Source organism: Mercenaria mercenaria, chromosome 5 (assembly GCF_021730395.1).
Source record: "Mercenaria mercenaria strain notata chromosome 5, MADL_Memer_1, whole genome shotgun sequence".
Lineage (NCBI taxonomy): Eukaryota > Metazoa > Mollusca > Bivalvia > Venerida > Veneridae > Mercenaria > Mercenaria mercenaria.
The window spans coordinates 3,919,657-3,945,763 of NC_069365.1; the positions used below are offsets into that span (position 1 = coordinate 3,919,657).

Genomic DNA, 26,107 nt, shown 5'->3' on the forward strand with positions numbered 1-26,107 from the left:
ATTTATCACCTTCAGTGATATGTGAATGATTATTTCAAAGTTCTTGCATTTGAAACTGCATTCAAAACTTAAGTATATCATGGACTTACTTTTGTATCATCTTTCAAACAACTATTCTCAAGTTCTACTCGACTCACAATTACTATTTAAAGTAAAGAAAAAATGACCGCAACACATGTATTAATAGCCTAATTTCTTTACATTTCAACAAAATGATAAAGTTAAGAATTACCGCAGTTTTGTAGATGACTACCAGACCTACACCCTATAATATAGCCGGCCGCATCAACATCGTACAAACAATTTATTGAACTTGAGATCTTCTTCACATCTCCTTCACATGTGGTTACATTTTCTTGCTTGTTATAATCTACAGTGTAATAATGTTTAGCGTCAAAAAAGTTAAATACAGTTTGTGCTTGAAAAAATGTATATGTAATAGATATCCAGGAAGAGGAATTAAGGATGTTGTCGAGAAATAGCACGTGTTTGCCTCATTGTGTGGCATACTAAACATTATGCACATGTGGCTATTTACTCTTTAATAAACATGTCGTATAGAGAGTGTGCATTTGATACACGTTCATAAATACTTTAATATTTTCATGCATAATAAAATATTATAAAATCAATTTTCTTTTTGATCCATATAGTGTTATCAACTTGCTTTTTTCCTTAGAAAGTACTTATGTGTTTACCTACCATATTCGCATACCGCTGATCCTGGCACAACCTGGTAGCCTTGTGCAACAAAGTCTTTGTTACTTTTCAGGACAATTTTTCTGTAAAGACTTAGTGACGCGTTGTATGAAAATATAAGATCATTATTGCTGACTGTGCTAGTAGTTTTGCTGTAACAGTAACCAAGTTTGCTGAAAATGAAATGAAGTCCATTCAGATTTAAGAAAAAAAAGAAAGAATACATTTGCTATTTCTTACATTAACAAGCAGTCAATGATAGCACTGGATCTTTCACCTAAGGTTCATAGCTGAAATAGCATTGCAGTGACCTTGTTTAATGACGAATTGGAATTGTTTGAGGTATATACAAATGTATTTGTGTACAATTATTTCAAAAGTAGGCCAGTAGGTTCGGGGGAGAAGAAGATTTAAAGTGTTCACTGCATACTTATAGGAAAATCGGCTACACCCTCCGCATGGTGCCCATGTTTTTGAGGAATCTGTCTTGGTACAGAGATACCGAAATGTTACGGTCGCTCTAGTATAACCTCGCGTTAAAAAACCAATCTCTGACAACTGCGTCAGGAGTCGACTCCTTGGCTCAGTGGTTAGAGCATTGGCCTTCCACCCGTGCGACCCGGGTTCGAATCCCAGCAGAGGCAGTTGGGATTTTCCATTATAAAATTCTCTCCTCTTTCATTTCTGTTACGCTTTGGAATGCGTAAGATGGGGGCTCGTCCGGGAACGGACTTTATCTAGTGCCTAAAATGGCACTTTCTATGCCAAAACGGCAAATGATGAATCTTTGAAGAGGGGAAGCGTTACGGTCGCTCTAGTATAGCCACACGTTTAAAACGAATCTCTGACAACTGCGTCAGGGAGTCGACACTTTAGCTCAGTGGTTAAAGCATTGGCTTTCACCCGTGCGGCCCGTGTTCGAATCCCAGCAGGGCAGTTAGGAATTTTCATTATAAAATTCTCTCCTCTTTCATCTTGTTACGCTTTGAAATGCGTATAACCAAGAAATAGTTTTTTGTGAAATTATTTTCAAGTTCCAAAAACATAAATATAGGAAATTATGACCACGACCCGTGGCTACCATGCTGGCGACCCTTGATTTGTAGTTCGGCGTCTTGCCACTGATATACAGCGTCCGTTCCGTATTATGCAACACAAAGTCATCATAGCGTGCGGATAAGGTAACCCAGGCGCGCTCCATAGTTACCATATACTTTTTCAAATGACAATGGCTTGAACAAAGTTGGCAGAAGATAGGCAAAGGAATATTTCAAGGTTGCTTTTTGAAACACGGGAAATGGTTTCGGAACAAAAGATTTTCAAAGTTTTGGAAGGAAATTCAGCCCTGCTTAACAGGGTGAGTGTATGTTAGAGAAAGGAGAGCATTTATACTGGGGTATATTGTAGTAAATGTATGTCCTGTTCACGTAATAGCAAAACAGTTTTGTTAGTTTGGCTTCATCCCACGCGCAGGCACTTCATAATGATTACATTTCTGTAAGTTTGAGCTAGAATCCTGGAAATCTGTTGGAGGAACGATCCGGACAAGGCTTATACAATTTCTTTGCAAGTTCTATAAGTTTGGGTCAGATTCCTTGAAATTTACCGATGAACATGAAACATGCATAGAATAACACTTAAGGAACATTTCTATGAAACTATATTGAAATTCTGCCAACTGTTTCTGGTAAAAATATTTTCGTTTCCGCTGTCGTTGCAATCAAAGTGCTGCATAGAAATGAATTTCTTGAAATGTTTTAAAGGGGAGACCACCAAAAGAGCAATCCTGTTAAATCTGACTGAAATTGGCCGAGCTGTTATGAGATGTTCAAAACAAATTTTAAAGAAAAAAGTCGTGAGCTGAAAATTAAAACTGTCTTGCGTTCTTAATTTAGTTTTATTTCACAAAACTCTTGTGATTGTCATTATATACATAATTCGAAATACTGTGCAGTTAATAGCACTTAAGAATATTGAAAAAAAAGAAAAAAAAATACCTGTCCTTTCCAATACGAATGGTCATTTCAAAACATTCACAATGTTTGAAAGTGCTGTCATGTTGAGAATCGTCGAACTCAGCTGCAATTTTGTGCGAATGAATGCAACTTTGTGTAACCTAGATTTGTGCAAAGAAATAAAAATTTGTCTTATTTAGACAATTCTATTTCTACACAGATCTTATTTTGAATGTTTAACCTCATGAATGTCTTTGCAACTAAATGCCTCATGATGCAAGATACACCAGAAGTGGACTAGGTTTGATATGAGCAGAGTAAAATGTAAAAAGTACTTTCTTTAAAATCTTTCTTTTTAATATATATATATTGGGAATAAAGAATTTCTGTCTGTTTTTCTGTTTTATAGATGATGTACTGTATTATTTATTTATGAAAATTTGTATACATTACCGATGTAAAAAGAATGTATATTTGAGTTACTAGCCGGTACACTTGAAGACAAAGCTAATGAATTACTAGTACATATCTACTTTGCATGAAAAATAGATGCATTATGTGTTTTCCTTACACCACGCATACTTCTATACTTATGTTTTTAACCAAACATAAAAACATCTTTTATAACTTTCCTCATAATTAATTGGAAATTATGGGAGGCCAGCTGTTCTATATAAGTTTAGATGCATAGATGCAAACATGCTGTTATCGCGCATAATATTTAGTAATAGCATGTGCTTGAATTATTCTACATGAATACTACGACGTCCGTCCAGTTTTTGTTATTAGTTTTTTTGCTATGAAATATGCAAAGCAACACGTTCTTGCTGCCATGCTTTGTACGTATTAGTATTTTACAAACAGTTGCGATGTTTCCATATACTATGAAATGATGACATAATACAAACATTTGCGATGTTCTGCGGAAACATACAGCACGAGAAGGGTGTTTTGTTCAGCTCGTAACGAGTGAAAAATTAAAACTGTTTACTTGAATAATTGTACCTTTTAATGATATACAAAGGGGAATCGTCAATTCCAAATTGGTACTGCAAGGATATCTTACTGACCCATATTTTGAAAATAGAGAGATACCTCCTGCACACAGTCGTAGTTAGGTCGTTTCAAAATTTCGTCGAGTCTTATGTCCTCTTCTCGAAGTGTGTCTCTTGTATATAAATATCCTACACCATCTCCATCCCGCCACAGAATGTCAAAATTCCTTATAATCGTGTACATTTTCTTCCTACTTATAACTGAGTCAAAATCGCAGTCCGCAATTAATCCCCCTTAAATGAAATATTATATTATAGTAACTAAAAATTGAATATAAATGATATGAAACACAGCATGCATATAATGACTTGCTAAGTAAATAGATGTTCTTCTTGTTGCTAAAGACTGCTTATGTTGTTCACAAAATCGTAATAAACAAAAAAGTCTTTTATTTGACAACAACACTTGTCATTTAGTTTATTATTCGTTGAAATCCTAAACAATATATAGACTAAGCTGTTATATCGAATTTTGTCTTTTATTACTCTTGTAAATTATAATATTTTGTAACTTCATATATTTGGTAGCAGAGCTTGACTAGCTGAAGCACACACGAATTAACTGATATATTTTACCAATGATATACGGCCCTGACTTCCTATAGCCAGCTTCCCACCACTGTTCACAGGAGATGAAATCCTGTTGACTGCATGACATTTCGTCACTTCCATCCTTACAATCCCGGTGTTTGTCACATACAAGTCTTGATGGTATACATTTCACGACGTCGCAGTGGAAAGCCATTCCCGTTTGACAATTGTCTTCGGAAAAATAATGAAACCAAATCTCTAAAATTCGTACGGTAATTTCGTCCCAAACTTTATCATTTAATTCATTCATTGTTTACATTTTCTCGATAAAGCAGTTAATCAAATTTTTGTTGGAAGCAAGACAGGTTACTGAATTATAAAGTATTCAAGAACAATTTAATAAAGCAAAGATGCAAAATATAATGGAGACGGATGTCCTATTTTGTTATTACTCAAAAGTAAAAAAAACTTAAACAAAAACAACGCCAGAATAGTCAGAGTTGACGCTCGCCATATTTATCAAATGTTTCTCAAATGTATGAGCTTGTATAATTCATATGTCCAAACAGGCATCGAAATAATTTTTATTTCTGTTCAGGGATTTTTTTCAGTACATAGTGATTTATTAACTAAAATTTATATGAAACATATAATACCACAGAAGTCCTCATCGCTACCATCAATACACTCAGGAAAGCCATTACAACGATCACTGAGGGGAATACACTGTCCATTATTACATTTATACTCTGTCTTTTTACACTCATCGATATCTGAATAAAAAAAAACAGATAACGTGAGCCAATATTCAAAATGCCAAACATCCTGTTATTGCACGTTTGATAAAGGTGAAAACAATCAATGTAAAAGGTACAGCAACTTCAGAACAAAATATTTATCATATCTGAGGAGAAAAAACCGCGTTTTATATAAAATACACGGAGTATATCAAATATTTAAAATGACCTGGGACAAAAAAAAAATGTTTACCAAGAGAATGTTGGCATAATAAACATATTTCTTAACGCTTATACAATGTTAATCTTATAAAAGATTGCATAGATGATACATTCAGATGAAGTTTACCACAATATTCATCCGATCCTCCTATACAGTCATCGACAAAGTTGCACACTTGGCTTATATGAATGCAATCTCCCTCGTCGCAACGGAATTGATCACTTGAACACTCAGAAATCTCTTTAATAAATAATAAATAAATTTGAAAATAGCTTTCTTTTTCTAATGAAATGTTCGGTCTTAAGACGTAGATGAATGCTATACCTGACAACTCGGTCAACCTCTACAGACATCAAAATAATGCACGGATGTCATGAATGTTTTTAAACTCTTATTTCCGTAACAAAAATATTTTGACTAGGACAGTTCATATACTTGTTTTAGATTTATTTGTAGCGCCAACCGAGTTTTAGAATAACGACTGGCGGATAGCATCATAGTATGCCAACTATACTGTACATATAAGATGGTAATAACTTTAGATCGTTAACAGAACATGGACATGTCGAAGAGAATGCTTTTGAATAAAATTCATTTGAGCAGCGTATATTAGGTATTATCAGCGGAATTTAACAGGTCTTACTTTTTTGTATTTATATTACCGATACTTTGTTACATGTATAATTTTAGGTAAATACTAGAGTAACATTTATAAAGTAGCACATATTTGAAACTTGCTGTTTAAGAGGCAAATTATTTTCCACAGTATGTTTCAAAATGCCGAATATGTACTTTGTCTTTGTCTATTAGCCATATCTTATCAAAAACAGTATCTACTAAAGAAATGAAATTTAACTTAAAATTCCTCTTGCAATGGAAGAAAACATTGAAATCTCACATTAAAATAAATGGCAAATTTACTATAGCTTTTGTGTGACAAAATCAAAGAATATCTCAATATAAATTAAGACAGCACAAAAAACTAAGAATAAATTACACTAAAATAATGTTTCAAATGCGCTCGAATATAATAATTCGAAAGTATTCTGTTTTGTTTTAATTCTTATTACAAATTCTTAGTTTACCTTACAGATCTGAAAACCGTCAGCATGGTTAAAAGGCATTTTAAAACTTTTTATTGCCCACAGACAACATTCTTCGAGAAAACACTAAAACCCCTAAAATGTATTGCACATCCCATTGACTGGCAATTTGACTGAACAAAGACAGCTAAATTAGCTACCGAATAGATTACATTACCTTTTTAATCTTTCTGTATTTATTTTTGTAACTTTCTATTTATTCGCTTTGCGCCTTCAATAAATTTTTTCTTAGCTCTTAATTATTTACATTTTGATAAGACAACAGCATTTATAAATATAAAAAGTACCTTTATATAAGTCATATCTGATCTTACCCTTTTCTGGCAGCGAACAATTCGATTCATCCGTAGCATCAAGACAGTCCTTCATCCCATCGCATCGAGCAGTGACAGATATCCATTCATTTGTACCGCACTGAAAATGTGAATTCACCACAAAGGCCTCCGGTGTGTTCAGATTGTTCATGAAACTTGCTGCATCGGTTGTTAGCGGTTGTTCTACAATATACATGTACACAGGTATTTTCAAATGAAATTTACATGTTTGCCATAAAATTAAGATAGTTCAAAATCACTTTAAACTTTAAATATCATTACTTTAATGGTGACGAATAAACCTGTTTAGGAACTGGCGGAACAAACAACGAACCAAATAATTTAATCCATCTACTCCATTAGGAAATGCTTATTCTACGCCTTTTTAGAGCATAATTTAGATTAATTGCTCAAAATAATGCGTTAATCGCTTAAAACGAACGTTTATTTTCAACTTTCTAGGCACCAAACCTTCATAAGTGTCTAAACAATCTGTTTCATCTGATAGATCTCCGCAGTCAAACTTTTCGTCACATACATTTTGCTGCAATATCTGTCCGCCGCTTCTACACACGAATGCCTCTCCTTCTGCAGATGTTGTCAAAACTGGAAGTTGTTCAATATCTGAAACATTCAATATAATATGTACAGTAATGATTCTACACAAAATGTTTTCTCTCTAATAATAAGAACCATATATTTTCTCTTTTTTTGGTGGTGGATTGTGGGGAGGCTAAAATTACATTGTATGTATAAGCAATGGTCCCCGGCCAATTAGTGTTTTCGTATTGAGGTGTGACAAAGCGGAATTTAAGCATAAGAGACAATACATTATAGTAGAGAAGCTCAAAGTTTTCTATGTGTAAGAGTGCTATACATAATAATAAGCCTCTTCCACGGAAGCTGGCTTCGATATACATTGTACGTAAAGATGAACTAAACGAGAGCTGTGGGCTGGTGCTCTTAGCCCGGATGTCGTCGATGTAAGCCCCACTGTGTTCACGGCCATATCTTTGCATATGATACCAGTACTTTTTTTTTCAGGAAGCAAGGTTGACTGGAATAAGCTTCAAGCTTTCAATAAAAGCCAGCTAAGATAAATTAGTACAATTTGAACTAAATGTAGACAAATTCTAGCGGCAAACTAAAAATGCGTTTACAAGTATTTTCTGTTTAATTTGTACGGTATACCAACTCTAGGTTTTGAAGTTTGACATCACACGCGCCTATTGAAATTGATATTAAGCATGCAAGTATCCATGCACTTGCAATATGAAATAAGTATTGTTAAAATTGACGGGCATATGTGCACATGGAACGACATTCATATATCTAATACAGACGGTGTATAAAACCAATGTCCTTGGGATAAATTCAAACTAACCATCAAATATGCAAGGTTCCCAAGTAACGCCACTTTCATGTACGTAACACCACAGATAACCGTTTCCAAGAGGATCACGACAAAAGTTTTCTGCTGCAGTAATGGTTTTGTCTGGAAACATAAGGTCAACGGAGCCTCTCGCTAAATGTCCTTCATTCTCATCCCATCGTCGGCATTCTTTACCGGAGTAAGACTTGTTCCAATGTCCCGAATAAATGTTATGTGTATGTAAACATCGATCTCCTGGATTATCTGTCATAAAACATACAGGATGCATTTTATTAACTTCAAAATGCTTCTACCAAACGCCATCCTGAATGGGCAATTTTGTAGTATAAAAAGTTTCCACAAATTATCAATATGCTTTGTTTCTATACGTATTAGTAACTAAATAACAATAATGAGTTTCATTTGGATTAATGGTTTCCTTCTTTTTGTACACGTAACATACTATATTTATGTAAAACAAACCTTCAACAATACAAAGTTCCCAGCGTACATCTTGTTCTATAGTGTAACACCAAAGATAGCCACTATCCCAGGGATCGCGGCAATAGTTTCTCACACTGTTAATTGTTTCTCCTGGGAAGTTATAACCTGTAGTATGATGGCCCTGAGGAAAGGTCACATTCCAATGCTGGCATGTCTTTCCTGTGTACGTTTTATTCCATTTCCCCGTGTACCGCCAATTAAAATTGTGCGTATTCTCAACAACCGGGTCTAAAACAGGTAGTAGTTCCTATATTGTTTTGTATTTTCAACAATTAGAAATATAAAACAAAAGATATAAATTATAATGAGACAAAGCAAACCAAAAAAAAATGTAACATTACTGTTTCAAGCAATATCATACTCTTTCAGGGGTTTTATCGAGCCCACACTGGTATCGTGCAACAGAGTTCCGTTGAGTTACACCTTTTGCCAGTGGCGCAATTTCTATCGCTTGGATATTTGACAGAATAATACACCCGAAATTATTGAGCCTGACGTAGTCGCGGATCTTCATCCCAGCCAATTTCTCAGGAAACAACCCTTTCAATTTGTCCACTACGGTGCATAGCTTCTACTTCACTCTGATTTCTTGTCAGAATCCGCAAGTAGATATGCTATAGCGTCTTATATATTCTAAAACTGAAAGCTTTGTTTCCGGAGGTTATGACACTTTTCATCGGAAAGACAACTTGAGTTTACGTCTTTTGTTTTAGTCCAGTACAAGAGAATTTTGATTATGCAGGGCTATCCCTATTTCATACAAAGTTCGTCCGATTTATGGGCGGTTCAAATGCTGCGGGTAATGTAAAACATTAAGTACATTCGGATTTGAAAAAGAATCTGTTAACTTTCTCTTTCCAGATGTGAAACATTTGCGCGAAGAGAAAAGGCGCTATAATTTCGGGCATTATTCTGTCAAACATTAAAGTGACGGAAAATGCATGTATACGGATTTCAACATGATTTAGTAACAACAGCAGTGACAGAATTTGTACGTTTCACCTACGTTCACTGAAAAAACGTAAATGACCTGTTGGTAGCAGGAATGCGTTCGTTTACTGCTACATATATTCTAGAATTAAATTGCTGTTTTTGTCAATTTTATGTGGTGTCTTAACAGGACAGTTAACGTGTGTTAACAGAGAGATTCGCGCGCTGGTAACACCCCTTTTCACACACGCGCGGACACACATAAGGTCCCTTAAAGTACGGACTATTCAAAAGGAAATGACTTCAACATGATAAAGCAACGTTAAAATTCATGTACATATCTTGGACAATTAATGACGTTGATGGTCAAAATAATCATTTTCTAGCTTTTTACACGTTTTGTGCTAGTATAGTTTTAGCGCATGTTCATCTCATGTTATAATATCTGCAGAATCCCTCCGGATTCTTTGGTACCCTAACCAGCTCGGGCACCAATCAATCCCTTGGGACTATGGATATGTTATAGCGTACAAAGCATTTGTTATCCCAGCATCACACGAATTTTCGATAAAGAAAATGTCCAACTAACCAATATTTCTGAGCAATGAATCTGTCAAACTGTAGACAGAAACCCATTATCATGAAATAGAAAATGTGTCGTCACGAAATCTGTGACTTAATTAGGTATAATTTGCTAGTTATATATCAAATTCCGTTTTAGTCGCTTATTTGAGTCAGAATAACACTATACTGTGAAAATAAAAAAATGAACAGACGTATCAATATATGAAATTCTAATCTATATTCGTTTTCAAAGACGGCAAGTAAAAAAGAAGTTGTCCTGAATCCTGTGTATCTTTGTTCGCAAACATCCCTTAAATGTGTTAATAACGAGAAGCCAAAAAGGAAACATGAACATAGATTCAAAAAGAAATGTCATGTTCTAAGCACACAGCCATCTTAAGCTAAACAGCAAATAAAGGAACATAGTTGTATACTGCCTTGCAATGGTCAGTGGCAAAATACCAGTGAGGAATTTTAGCCAGTTAATGGTACTTCAAACTTCATTCTTAATCCCAACCACCATGTTCCAAAGTTAACGGACACTGTATATCCAGTAATCGCTGCCAAATGAAACCATAACGCACGTAATGAAAAGAAGAATGGACAAATACCGGAATGATCATGTATATTTTTGTTTTATGTTACTTTAAGTGCCACGCATGCATATTTTAAGACATATAGCGGGTTTTCCGACTTCTGGTGATGGTACAGGAAGATCCCAGGTAAACTACGAGCATTATTTCATCATGAATCATGATAGAACCACTGGCCTTCCGTAAGCCAGCTGGATGTCTTCTTCATATAACAAATTTTACAACCCAAGAAAGATTAAGAGTCCACATTGGTGAATGGCAAGATATTTGATGCCAGCAACATTAACCGTACGACCACGGAGACACCTCATGTAAATATATATATAAGGAGAAAACCTAACGAACCATATACGAATGTACTCAAGGACTTTGAAGAAGACAGGTTAACAAGAGAAAAGTCAATTAGGACCAGGTGAAAAGAAGCAGAAAATAAATATGAAATCAGTTCAGTCCCAGTGCCTGTCATGAAATTAACCACCTGTCGCGTAAGACCAAATGCAATAGGTGAATAGTAACATCTCCGTACATGTCACGTCTTGTGAAGTGCTTTTATACTTCCAATAAATTCAAAGAAATTCTGATAGTAAAATACGTAAATTATGATAATGGTCGCCCGGCTGAAAGAGTTCACAGGACATAGAAATATATTTATTGCGTCCACTGAAGTCCTCAACATGACTACACGCCCCAGCAATTATAATTTACTGAGGAATACGTAAGATTTAACACTGTAGTAATCTTACTGCAAGAATATTCTCACCTATGACTGAAATAGATAGCAACTTAACTTTCTCGGAATGTCAAAATCACCTTATTGAGGAACAACAATGACATAATTACAGCAACGCTTTTACCTATTGGACAATTGAACTCATTATGTGTACAAAATACATTTAACCACATTTTTATAGTAAAACTGTTCTTTTTTTCGCTTTATCAATGTATAGCCATTTAAGACTAACTATGAGATCTATTAACGAATCATGGTGTTCTCTGTACAACATACCTCGGGAATGGGCTTAAAACAAAATTGCTTATGTCATCTGCTCCGAATTGTTATTGCTTGGCGATGTCAAACTGATAATGCGGTTGGCACTAACAAATTTACACATACATGTAACATAATAACTTACATTCAACACTACATTCCTCTCTTTTTGTTGTGTTACCAGATGTCTGATAGTTACACCAGACAAAATTCTCGGCAGCTGGATCCCGGCAGTAATTTTTAGCTTCTACTTCAGTTTCTGCCAACATCCACCAATCTATGTACGGCTGCCACCAAATTATAGAATATGGATCGTTGGCGTGCTTTTCCCATGGGATGCATTCGTGTCTAGATTTAGTCATGTTTGCATTTCCTGTATACTGGGTAGATGTAATTTGTTCGGGAATCTTCGCCCAGTTTTTATCATGTAGTTCTGGCAACTCTTCATCTAGTGAAACTACAATAGAAGCAGAATATTAATAAAAGAATTTGAAAAGAAGTCCTGTGGTTTGGCAAATTTTGGCAAAGTAAGTCTCTTTCCTCGTTCTTCCTCCAGAATTAATTAATAATTGCTTCGTTAACCTGCCTGTTGTCTGGTAAATATATATCAGCAAACATGTTAGTGTGTTTGACTCTATCAGTCGCATCCATTCCGGTGCACTTTTCAGCAATATATATTTTGTCTGCGAACTGTTGTTTCAGCCGCTTTGAAACAACAGCATATTGTTTAATATTACGAAAAGATAGATCGACAAACAGTTTAAAGATGTGCAAGGTGGTCGTAGTTCTTATCGTCTAAAGAATGAAACATTTGTGATTTAAGTATGGAGCAGTAAAAGAAAGATAAATACACTTACGTATTGAATGTTTTCGAATCTGTTGTTCACATATAAAGTATTCAGCGACAACAGACTGACAGTCCTCTGATTCCCATGTGTTTATATCTTCAAAAGACTTATAGTTCATGCGTACACAATTCCCTTTAGAGGGTTCACCTGGTTTCCTATGATAAATATAATTTATTTTCACAGAAATTATGAAAATTGTCAATATCTGTATACATTTATAGTTATGTAAATAAGTCAATATCTTTATACACCCAAGGATAGGAAGTCAATATCCTCATACACTAATACCCATAAATAAAAAAAAACATCCTTATACACCCATAGTTAGGATTTCAATCTCTCCATACAAACATTGTTTGTAAGGATAATACACGTTTTTTTGTGTATTAACGTCTGCAGAAGCCCGCGAGATTGTTTGTGACCGAGACCGAAGGTCGAGGTCGCAAACATATCCCAAGGGCTTCTGCAGGCGTTAATACCAAAACAAACGTGTATTGTCGCTATTCTTTCATAAAAAAAAACATTACACGATGACTAAATGCATTGTTTTCATATGTGATGACTTTACGATTCCGGTACATTTTTAATTACCATTCGGTTGTTCTTGGAAACGGTAATCATGTTTTAAATATCCATAACCGGGGCACACATAACAACAACACTACTAAAACCGTGATTTGAAGGTTTTTGAGCATCTTATTTTTATTTTTAGTTATTACAAACGTTACATTACACATAATTTTGCATATAACTTAAAAATTTGATAAACCGGAACACAATTTTAAGAATAACAACTTTACATTCGAATTATTTTGAGTACGAACACACTTAGAGTACGGATGAGTACGAAGCTAGTGACTAGCTTTCGAGGTTTATTATATGAATTCTGCGAAAACTCAGGTAAAAACAAACCGACTGATACTTACAAAAATCATTAATATAATACCTAAAAACGGGCAATAGCACAAGTTACACGCGATACTTATTTATTCACAATTATTTGCAATAACTGAACAGACGCTTGGTAAAGGGAGTAAACTCTAAGAGAAGCTAGTGCGTACATTGATGGGGGCAGTACGTTTGGGGTTGGAAACTGATACAGCTAAACATACTATGAATTACATTGTATCTATAATGCTACAAGAAGAGGTTATTATGGAAGAAACAAGACGCAGATGACAATATCAGTCTGCGCAGAAATACATACATACGTCCTGGCAAAGCATTTCAAAAATAAAAATCGAGTATTAACAGCACGTGAATTGCCTTGTTTGCACACAATTTTTCTCCCGTTAATATATGGGCGGATCCAGTAAAAAAATTAGTTTTTATGCAAGAAAGAAAGTTAATATCCTTATACACCATAGTCAGGAAGTCAATATCTTTATACATCCAGAGTTAGAAAGTCAATAACCTTACGCGCCCATAGTTAGGAAGTCCTTATACTTCAACACCCATAGTAAGAAATTCAATACACCCCCCTAGTTAGGGATTTAATATCCTTATACACTCCTAGTTAGACAGACAATATGCTTATACAGTCCTAGTTATGAAGTCAGTATGCTTATACACTCCTAGTTAGGATGTAAATATGCTTATACACTCCTAGTTAGGAAGTCTGTATGCTCATACGCCCCTCGTTAGGAAGTCAATATGCTTATACAGTCCTAATTAGGAAGTCAATATGCTTATACACTCCTAGTTAGGAAGTCAATATGCTTAAATATTCCTAATTAGAATGTCAATTAATATGCTTCTACACTCCTATTAAGGAAGTCAATATGTTTATACACTCCTAATTAGGAAGTCAATATGCTTATACACATATAGTTAGGAAGCCAATTTCTTAATATAAACATAGTCAGATGATGATGATGATGCCCATGATAAGGAAGACAATATGCTTATACACACATAGTTAGGATGTCAACATCGTCATACACCATAGTAACAAAGCCAATATACTTCCATGCTCATAGTGAGGAAGTCAATAATGCTTATACACCCATAGTTAAGAAGAGAATTCAGTGTGCTTATACAGCCATAGTTAGGACGTCAATATGCTTATACACTCCTAGTTATGAAATCAATATGATTATACACCTATAGTTAGGAGTTCAATAAGCTTACACACCCATAAAACTTTAGGATGTATGCATCTGCAGCTTCAAGGCTTTGAGAATTCGAAAGGATTTATACATTCTATATAAGTTCAAGCAAAAGCCGTAACAAAATTTCAAATGAAAAAATGAAAGAGTTTTTTTTTATATATGGGTATAAGATTTTTGTGTTTATTCCATGAAAAAAAATCGTTGAGTTTCAACTTTATATATCAACTGTCTGCAATGCGAAACGAATTTTTTTTCACACAACAGAAAAACAAATGTTTTCCTGAAACAAAGAGTTATAGAAGACAAAGGAGTTTGTACAATTTACCAAGCAGTAAACGTCACTGGAGTTTTATCTTCCCACATATCAAACATTACACCATCTTTCATGGAATATCTGTAAAGCCCTGAAACAAGACATTAAACGTGTTTAACAATCGAACTGTTACTCTTCAGTTGAAGAGGTTTACACAGTAAGAAGTACACACAAAGAGCGGTCTAACCAGAGGGAACAGAGCAAGAGAAAACCCCATAACAGAGATTGAAATTTGTTTAGATAAGGCATGTCAAGCTAACATAGCCTAGCTCTTTGCGAATATACAGTGTGCTTCTTTAACCTGTCCGGCACTTGGAAGAAACAGTACTGGCCTCTTAATTAGTTGGGAGCCACACAATTGTATCTCAGAAATGTCCAATGCCTAGACGGGGATCGACTCCGGACCTTTACGTTGACAGTCAAGCGCGTTACCACTACACCAACGGTTATCCTTTGCATTTTACTTCAATAAACAAGAGAGTCATTCTGTTGAAACATGTCTATAAATATTGTTATAAACTCAAAAAACAAGGAAGAATATTCAACAGGGAAAGCCGCGTTCTAAAAACACAGTCTCCCCAAACGCGCACACGATCAACACACGCACACCACACACACAAAGCAAACAAACAAGGACAAAACAAACAAAGGAACACAGTGGGACACCGCCTTGGAAAGGTCAGTGGCAAAACCACCACTGGGGAGCTTAAACCGGTTTATGGTGCACCTAACCTCACTCTTACCCCCACCATGTTCCAAAGTCACAGGACAGTGTAAAAAGAAGTTTTCCCCGCCAGGTGAAACTCTAACATACGCAAAGGCAACAGAAGGCATGTAATGTAAAACACAAAAAAGCCGCGTGCGATAACGAAAATAACGAAATTACCAATTCTGATACAAGTTACAATATATCACCTCCAACTAAGCCATATGTTAAGTGAAGTAAACAGAATATAAGGATTCTAATACATCATTATTTTAGAAACTATACACCAATTTGACGTCAATAATTATGCATAATTTACGATGGGACAGTCACGTTAAAATATTACCCTCTTTGGTCCATATCGTATTTTTGCGTAACTGACAAGGTCGTAAACGGGATAAAGAACGAAATGTAATGTATTTTTCTTTATGCAAATTCTGCTAAATATACCGAATAAAGACGGGGGTCTTATAATATATATAGAAAATTATGCTGTCAGAAACGATGCAGAGTGGTGTCTATGAAAACACAGGCCCATATAAATCATACACTAGGCAAACACATCCATGACAACGGCACGGTCATTTAAGGTTTCAGTGTTATACTGGATCAGATCACACTTAGCAACTTGAGTATAGTAATTTGAAATAATATACCTAAATGTGCATAGTAACTGGCATTTCTGTAAACACTATCAAATGTTGCCATGGGTTGTTTGTCTTCGTATCTGTGTATCCTCAACAGATACTTTATAAAGCGAAGCTCTTCTTTAGACCTGACAGAGACAAGTTTCATTTTCCGTGTCCAACACTCAAAACCTGCTTGTTTCCAGTTCGTCAGTTTGGGAAACAAACTATAACACTTTCCGAAAGTTTCAGAACATGCTGAAATTTGAAATAAAGTTTTCGTTGAAAATTATACCAGAACACAATTGTAACATTTTCCGATACTTTCTGTAAGGATGATCACACTCTCCAAAGATTAAGAACGCACTGGAAAGCATAACGTTTTTATCATGCGCATAACGACGCGATTAAGGATTAGTTTCGACAGAACATTTTTGTCCACAAATAAAGATTATTAAAATAACCGACGTTTAACACGTAAAACCAAGTCATACTAAACTAAACTTGAATATGTTGCGGGAATGGGGATTAATTGGTGGTAATTCTGCAAATCAACTCATAACCACACACCTATATTCCAAATTAAAACTCAATATCTTGAATAGCTTTTAGTTGTGGTCTGGACACAAAATACAAAAAGACAGACTTGATGTTTGAACTCACTTTTTGACCTAGACCCTTGACCTGCCGACGAAATTCATGCGCTCTGAACATCATTTCTTCGTCACCTACCTACTGGCAGATGTCATATTAGTAGTCAGTACCTTGACTGGTTACTAAATTACGCACTGGACACGAAATATGATGGACAAATTAGACCTACTGATCAATGTTCTTGAGTGCCATACATCGCCTCATTACCACCTACTTATATGCCAAGATCGAAGTCAATGTCCTAAATGACTATTACGCTATGCTTCAAACATGAAATTTGACGAAATAATTCGACCTTTGTGTTCTACTTGTGAGCTTTTCCTGTGACCTACTGACCACGTTCATGCACTCTGCACATCTACTTGTATACAGATTTTAAGTCAATAATTTAAAAAGTCATTCAGATATGCTCCGGTTACAAAGTATGAGGGACAAATATGACCTTTCAACTGTATTAGTGACAGAGAGGGCAGTTTGTTTATACTAATTTATTTCAGGTTGATTAAAAGTAAGCTCTGAAACTTATATTGATCACTCTCGACACCTCATTCTTGATTGAACCTATCGCCAAGAGAAGATAAATCAGTTTCCGCTTAACTGCTAGCGCCAAGCTTGGGAGCTACTGGTATCTATTTCATATCTATGGTATGACACGGTCACGAACTCCCGCGTTCTAACCGAACGCTCGACCACTACGTGCTTTTCAATGCTCCTGTCACCATCTACCTTTATGGAGAGTTTAGATTCATTTTAAGTTATATAATAGACGCCTGCGACTTAACACAATACGTCCAAATCGGGCGTATAAAATACTTACTCGGACAATTAGCTTTTCCAATACAATTTTTTGTCTCAGTGTCATCCCCAAAGCAATTTCTACCACCATTGTTTGGCGCGGGATTATCACAAAGTCTAGTTCGTGTCATCTTTCCTATCCCACACTTTTCAGAACAATCGCTCCATTGTGACCAGGTGCTGTATTGACCATCTACTGATATTGATATAGTGTGTATATATATATTTTTACCTGAACAAGTTTCATTACAGAATTTAGAAAATAGTGTGGCTGTAATTTCATCAACATATACGTAGATCAGTCATTCAATACTGTTAAAGTGGTTGTTTTGATTCATAAGCAGGCAGTTTCCAATGTAAAAGACAAAGCTTACTTTATCATCAACTACTGCCAAGTTTGCTACTATCATGAAGAACAAAATACGTTGTGAATAGCGTTTATTTTGCACAGAAGAAATTAAGGAGCTAGGATCATAAGTTATAATGCTGACGGCTGAGATTGAAGACGAGTCATAGTTATCCTGTACATTAGATAATGATTAAAACCCTAACCCTGAACTTGTTAAATTGCAATATTGCATTCTAGGGTTAGTGTTTTATCCTGATTCCGGATGTTGTTGTTGTTGTCTTTTTCATAAATGTCTAATTTTCTAAACTGTAATTTTTACACAACATAATAGGGCCTTAAAACGAATGATATAAATGTAATACGTACCTTCAATCTGGCCACATTTCATATCTGAAGAATCAACGGTGACCACATTCGCTGTTATGATTAAAACGAATTATGTGTTAGTAAATGAATTTTGACTGACTTATCTTACTCTATCCACTGCATAAAATCATTTTGATACCTATCTTTTGACATCTATGCTACGATAGAGAAAGGTTTGATTATAATGTAAAATAACATTCTGATCTAAAATTTGTATGACAACTATCAATATTTCATTTTATGTATATAGCAAATAAAAAATAAATACCTGGTTGGCCGTATATTTCAATCTCACAAAGATTAAGATACTCATTTATTCCAACTAGTTGTATTTTAACATATCTAGCTGTAGAACCAATCAACGTGACCGACTCCATTGGACCCCATCGTTTGCCGCAAAGTGAATATACAACTTTCATGTCACAGGTCACTCCTACAGATATTTCTACATTTCTTGTTCTTCGTTCTGTAACAAAAAACACTGCTTAACACATTTGTGGGCTAGCTGTTTCAGTTTTGAAACTGACATAAATTCTGTCTTCGTAATATATCAGTTATAACAGTTACTACAAGACGATTTCGTTATCAGGTATTTAAATGATAAATATTCTATAACAGTTATTTTTCATAATTGAAACGTACGACAGCAGTCAGCCCTTCTGTATACCGTCATTTTCTCTAGTTCAAATACTCCTTGTAGATCTATAATCCACCATGGCTGGTATTCGAACTTTGTTTGAAAGCACGACAGCTTAGACTGGAGAGTATAACCATCTGTAGCTAGGTCAGCATTTGACCAAGGGTATTTAGAACTTGATATACTTGAAGGCTTCCCTAAAGCAACATTGGTTACTGCAATGAAAGAAATTTTTGGACACCATGTACAAAAGCCTCTGTTCAACAAATGTAATGGTCTTTGTTTAAGTTACAATCAGTATGGGAGAAACCACGAGCAAATGTGGATTCGTCAAACAAAATGCGAGACCCGGATCTGCGGTAAAGAGTGCTTTCTCCTACTTCGACCATTACTGTAAGTAACGAATCCACAGTTGCTAAATAGTAACAGTATATGTAAGTAATTTTAAAAAACAACAACAAAAAGTACTTCTTTTAAAGACTGAACCATACCAATTCATTCATTTCATAAACAAAATCTATCGCATTTGACCATGGAAAATCCACTCGGATTCACTTGATTCATAACATATAGTTCGGTCACGAGATCAAATGTAATTTATTTAGTAGAGGTCCGTGAGTTTTTGATTAGTTAGACCTAGATTTTTTTTCTCTCTCGTGGCCGTGGTACTGGTAAAATCGAGGTTTTTATTGAAAAAAAAATACAGTCAATCACTGGGAAGGCAAAGACTGTATTGTTATTGTTTTCTCCGTTCATTAGACAGAGTGCTACAGAGTGCTATTTCTTAACAAAAAAAAAAAAACAACAAAAAAAAACATGCATATGTCAGCTCGAAATTGCGGAAAATGTATTATATTAGTTTATATGATTTTATTCTCTGTATACATCTGTACACGTCATAACTACTATTTAAAAGCATTTCATCAAAAATCTGCCAAATGAGATGGATTCACTACATCATGCCGAAACACACTAAATCTGTTATTATGTAGAACTATGACGTATTCAGCTAGGCATCCTAACCTTATCGCGGTCCAACATTCTTAAAAATAACAGAAAGATTCGTTCAATGCGGAAAGTACCAAAAGGTTCATAAACCAACGATCGTAATGAAAGAAATATTTCCACGGAACACGGAATCTAAAAGACCCTATGTTTCATGCTATTCCCGTCGGATCGACAGTGCCTAACTTCATTTTCTTTTCAAACTTTTCATGTTCAAGAACATTATACAAATCTAGAAGGAGTTTTCTTGGATGCTTAACATTGTTTCACCATTGCATCAAAAAGTGTCGTTGATATATCCTGTTTAACAGATTACTTCTGTCCGTTGTTTACATTGGTATTTTTCTGTAGTTTTTCACTTACTGTTACAATCCGCTGTAAAATTGCATGTTCGAAAGGAGACGTTTGATCCTACACAATCTCTACCACCAAACGATGGTGACGGATTGTCACACAGTCTTATTCTTGGCTGTTTGCCGTTGCAATAACAAAGATTACTCCATGAGCCCCAATTTCCCCAGTTTCCTTGAACTGTAATACAATGTTAAAATTTGTATGTATAGACTATTGCGTAAAATATATAAAAACGATTATTTGCTTCAAAAGCGGGAAGGATCAAGTTTGTATGAAAGGGACATTTTATCCGGAAGTTGATAGAGGACAATATTGTCACATCATTTGACAACAGAAATATAAACGTAAATCGATAAACTGATAATTGTAAAAATGGTTATAGATTAGTAACTGTTACTGCACTTAACATAAATTCAAATTTTCTACAAAATCAAAAGATGAAAACAACATTTTGACGAGAAAAAACTTTAATCATAACATTCCTACTTCATCCCAACAACATCAAGTGTAAAGCAGTTTTGTTTTAAACCTATACTATTTCTTTTAAAATGCATTAAAATTTTTCCCGGAATTTAGGTTAAAATTGCTAAATCTATTTTGTTAACTGGACAACGAATGTCATACATTTGTGTAACAAAATACAGTCCATATCCCGCGAAATTCGTCAGATTCACCAGTGTTTTAAAATGAAACATACCATAAGCGTCTTTATGTTTTGGCAATAAAACAAGAGTGCCAGACTGTCACAAATACGCCCGTCTAAATATTCAGTTACGTATCATAAAGGTAATAATGTTGATATCGTATGCCTTGTTAACCAAACAAAAAGTAAGAAGGAATCAAGGTACTTGTGAGGTCCATGTGGAATTAAATTGGCAACTGGATCAAAACTGTTTGAATGAACAAAGCTAATGTCACAGGTTTCGAGTAATTCAATGGCCATAATCCAAGAGTAACTGGGCTGGTAATTAAACTCGACTGAGATATTTTGCCCACAAACTTTTGTCAGCAAGTTTGGTTAATTTTGGATGAAAACTGTTCGACTTAGAGAGCAGACAAGGCTAAATTCGCAGTTTAACGAGTAATTCAATGGCCATAATCCAAGAGTACGTTGGGCGATTTGGCTGGTTATCAAACTTGGCCGTGAGTTTGGTTAAGATCGGATGAAAACTGCTCGACTTAGAGAGCGGAAATGCTTTCGGACGCCGACCGCCGCCCGCCACGTAATACGCCCAGCTCTTTCAGAGACGGGGTTGAATTCTTCATGTGAGGAAGCCATCCAGCTGGCTTACGGAAGGTCGGTGGTTCTACTCAGGAGCTCGGGATGAAATAATGCACAGAGGGGCACCTGGGTTTTTCCTCCACCATCAAAGCTGGAAAGTCGCCATATGACCAATATTTTTTTTTAATCTGCAATTAATAGTTAACCCTAACCATACCTATGTAAATCAATGAAGAATTTAAAACATATAAAGAAGAAATGATCTTCATGTTCATGTAGTTTACGTTATATTATTACTGATGACTCTGAAATTATGTTATTTTTTCTGTACGCAACAGCAAGTAATATATACCCTTAGCAGAAAAAGACCAGTCTTGGATACCTGCTAAGCTCTACTCCTTCTGCAACATACACATATCATAACGATGCACCTGAAAGCATATTTCCAGTCTAACCGACACAAAATATAAAACCTAAGGTCAGAATGCCTTTCTTTCATCAGTATCTCAGGACAAAGGGAAATAGAATCAGGTATATATTACATATATAATCATTAGTTACATAGTTACCTGGGTCAGGTATTCGGAACTCCTTCTTTAGTTTTTCATCAATTTCTGATTCTGTTATATAAAAATACATATATCTTTATATACATTCGGTATTAATGATATGTTGATAAATGATAAAATACATCTCAACTTATTAACAATTTAGCGCGTTTATTCCACGAATCTACATTAACTTTCAAGATACATAGTCAAAAATTAATGAAATATTTGGAGATAAAAGGTTGTAAATAATTTGCTTAAAAGTGAAATTGTAATATTTAACGTTCACTATGAAAAAGATAACCATGTAGATACAAATGAAAATACAGATACCGAAAATTTAGTTTTTAGAAAAGTAACTAAACATTCTTTAATTTTGTCAAACTAGCATGTTCCTCGGTCTATTGAATATTATTAACAATCAACCATCAACTGCACCCCTATAGAACAAAAGAAATGTAAACGTCAAAACGCACATTCATCTAACACCATATACTTCTACATCGCATACCTAGGACACCATTTACTTCTTCCTTGCACCTACCTGAAGCACTATATTCTTCTACCTCAAGCATACCTAGTACACATATTCTTCTATCTCACGCATACCTGGATACCATATTGTTTTACCTCACGCATAATACGTCTACCCGACAGACACCTAGAACGCCATATACCTCTACCTCATGTATACAAAGAACACCATATAGTTCTAACTCATGCATATAAGAACGACATATACATTTACTTCATGCATATAAAGAACATTATATACCCCTACCACATGCTAATAAAAGACACCATATACTTCTTACTCACACTTAGTTATAACACCACATACCTCTACCTCCCTTATACCTCACACATACCTAGAACGCAACTTTAAACATACCTCACGTATACTTAGAACGCAATATATTCCTACCTCACATATACCCTAGAACACAATATACTTCTGCCTCACACATACCTCACATATACGACATTACAACATAGACTTTTTGCTATTATTTATACATTTAGTTGCCCTGCTCTCGTTTACCTAACGTTGCTATGGTAATAATAATTAGCGTGTTATTTTTAATTTTGTACATTTGCTGCCAAGAATGAGTAAAAGGTATACAGAGATCACAGCATACTTCTACCTGAAAACATACATCACATATACCTATAACACAATATATGTTTACATCACACATGCCTCACATATACAGAGAACACAATATACTTTTAACTCAAAACAGATCTTGAATACCGTGTTTTTCTACGTTACGCATACCTAGAACACTATATACTTCAACCTTACGCATACCTGTAACACAATATACTACTACCTCGTACATACCTAGAACACCATACACTTCTACCTCGCACAGATGAAACTTCTGTTTGAGATGTTTAACCTGAAGCTTCACATATCTTCCCCTGATGTTGTGTTGGTCAAATGTCTTCCTAAATGCCATACTTCCGCATAGAAAACTAGTAACTTGCAATTCTGCCACATCAATTCCTACAGATATCTCAATATTTCGTGCGAGGACACCTACAACATGATTAAGAAAATACTTCACCTTTCGAAATCGTTTGTTCCAATGGAAATGTACTATAAACATTTCTTAACAGAACAATTTTAAAACTGTTTTCTGCATACTAAGTAATGCTTGACAATATACAAAATTAAATTTAAGCGCTTAAGTTTAGTAACTAAGGGGCCGATTATTTGATATTCTAGGGAGCGGGGGAGAAGGGAGGAAATAGCTATCAAATATATAGACCAACAAATGTGAATAGCATACAAACTTTTCTTCAATGATACACCATTCTTGTGAAACTTCAGTTAATGACAGAAATAACTTTCTTTTAAAACTAAGCAGAATGCAGGATTTAGTGTTTACATACAAAAATATTGCAGGATGCATCTTAGTATATATACACACACATAAAATACTTTGTTAACGCTATCCGAGTCAGGGGTGCAACCAACGCAATACTGTTTCTAAAAAACAGCAAGCATACATTTTTAAAGCCTAGACTTCAGATCTCAGAGCATTTTAAAATGAATTTTCTGCTTGCTACGTTTGCAAATCTGGCATATGTAGTATCAGTTTAAACTGAAGTCCAGGAGTAGAAAACAGACCAACTGTTCTAATTGTACAAGATATTTTGCTTCTTCTCCCTTTTTCTACCCGTCAGACTACTTGTACCTTGTCTTAGGTCTAAACAGTTATCATTTTTATTTCACCGAAAAGCAATTATTATTCAAATATGTTGGTAAACTTTATTAGAATTTTCGCCTGCACTTTCATCAAATAATTTATCCTTAGTTGGTTTACTCTAAAAATAATCTGGCTTTCAAGTTCCGGCAAAAATCTTACTTCCGTAGAAGACAAAGAAATTCTTAGTTCCGTTTATTAACTGTTTTGTTATCGTTCTGTCAGTTGGCATTTGTCATGTTGATACTGGGGTCTACTTATTTTTTTACATACAATTAATCATCTAAAGTTAAATACATAAATCATATTTATTGATTCCATCATTTACTAGTAAATGAATTTATTTTACAGATGAAATTGTTGTTTGCGCATGGGTGGGTAAGGATGCGTAATAACTTATTAGTGGGGATGCACGTTAGTATACTATTATTTTATTTCCCTATTGAGAGTATTGGATTAAACATGTGCTGTCATAATATCTTTCTCAAAAAGGTTATAAAACAAAACAAAACACCTGCAGCATTTTCCTGTTTGTTATATATTACTACGCGGTCTATAATGTAGATGCCTTGTAAATCTACCATCCACCATGGTTCAATCTCATCCTTTGTATGAAAGCACGCTCCAAAAGCGGCATCCAGATGAACCGTACCATCAGTAGCTTTCCCAGCGGCTAGAAATTCCCGGGACTTATATATATACCGACTTGGCATTATAGCTGGCTTCCCAAGGGCGACATTTGTGACTGCAAATATAAATATTTTCAACAATGGTTAGTATGAGCATTTTAAAACGAATTCCCTGTAACAAAATATCTTTTTGTGAAATTTTCATATTATTTATCAACATGGTTTAATTCTATAAACCTGAAATAATTGGGCAACTAACTATGGAAGTTAATATAACATTGTATTTATAAAAATCCTAACTAGTAAATTATGTTTAGGCGGTGTGAATCATAATGTTTAATATCTATATCAAATTGCATTGATTTGATATAACTTGTGTAATGACAATAAATATATTCTATTTATATTAACAGTATTCTTTATTTTTTCATGTTGGAGTTTAATTGTGCTTCTGTTCTGCCATTTTGATACAAGCAAAACAGTATTATCTGCACTACACAATACTTACTAGTATTTTATTATTGGTTTGTAAAAAAATACTTTTTAACCATAAGTAAGCTAAAAAATCATATGAAGCAGGTTTAAAAGTGTTAATCAAACACTTATCAATAAATCCTAAATGTTTTCGTCCCGCAAAAAGGTATGATATTTTGTCTTAAAACGTTTTCTCCAATCAATTGTGTAACTGCAAGGGAAGTAAACTATAAAGATATCTCTGCTTGTAAGTACTGGCCTAAGGCAAGAGTTGAGCGACACTATTTCGAGGCCTTAGAAATCAATTTCTAGACTTTATTTAATGTATATTAGCGTTGAAAGTTTTATGGTCTATCTCTATAATATTAAATAAATAATATACACTGGACTGGGATATTGCAAATACGGTTCAGCCTGAGTTTAGAAAGTGTAAATCGACTTTTTGCAATATATTTATTTTCTTATTTTCTGCGTGATAGGGAAAAGAGGCTTTTCCGTACCCTGTATAGACCTGAAAAGAGCTTTCGACAGACTGTAGGGAGCAGGTCTGTGGGGGGAAATGTATAGTAATTATGTTCAAAAAAATGTTAAGAATAAGTGAATAGATTTTCTGCCAATTCAAAGTCATATGTCAGTGCAAACGGGAAAACATCAAGGTTTTTCTCTTGCTGAGTCGGCGTACGTCAAGG

At 34.9% G+C, this 26,107-nt stretch overlaps 1 protein-coding gene across 2 annotated transcripts in view; it reads right to left on the reverse strand.

The window, feature by feature from the left end:
- Positions 1-26,107, reverse strand: part of LOC123558066 (uncharacterized) — a 77,391-nt gene that overhangs the window by 9,548 nt on the left and 41,736 nt on the right. The window contains exons 20-42 of one of the 2 annotated variants that reach the window (XM_053542531.1): positions 24,830-25,060; positions 23,448-23,645; positions 22,124-22,174; positions 20,342-20,509; positions 18,979-19,188; positions 18,605-18,802; positions 18,337-18,387; positions 17,644-17,814; positions 16,203-16,430; positions 14,853-14,931; positions 12,426-12,571; positions 11,714-12,025; positions 8,473-8,721; positions 8,002-8,253; positions 7,089-7,241; positions 6,618-6,800; positions 5,327-5,440; positions 4,897-5,013; positions 4,286-4,471; positions 3,750-3,943; positions 2,697-2,815; positions 703-872; positions 233-370 (exon numbers count right to left, since the gene is read on the reverse strand). In XM_053542531.1, the coding sequence (XP_053398506.1) occupies positions 233-370; positions 703-872; positions 2,697-2,815; positions 3,750-3,943; positions 4,286-4,471; positions 4,897-5,013; positions 5,327-5,440; positions 6,618-6,800; positions 7,089-7,241; positions 8,002-8,253; positions 8,473-8,721; positions 11,714-12,025; positions 12,426-12,571; positions 14,853-14,931; positions 16,203-16,430; positions 17,644-17,814; positions 18,337-18,387; positions 18,605-18,802; positions 18,979-19,188; positions 20,342-20,509; positions 22,124-22,174; positions 23,448-23,645; positions 24,830-25,060 (3,918 nt within the window). Of the gene's footprint in view, positions 1-232; positions 371-702; positions 873-2,696; positions 2,816-3,749; positions 3,944-4,285; positions 4,472-4,896; positions 5,014-5,326; positions 5,441-6,617; positions 6,801-7,088; positions 7,242-8,001; positions 8,254-8,472; positions 8,722-11,713; positions 12,026-12,425; positions 12,572-14,852; positions 14,932-16,202; positions 16,431-17,643; positions 17,818-18,336; positions 18,388-18,604; positions 18,803-18,978; positions 19,189-20,341; positions 20,510-22,123; positions 22,175-23,447; positions 23,646-24,829; positions 25,061-26,107 lie in introns of both variants that reach the window. The other variant, XM_053542530.1, reaches the window with a different exon arrangement.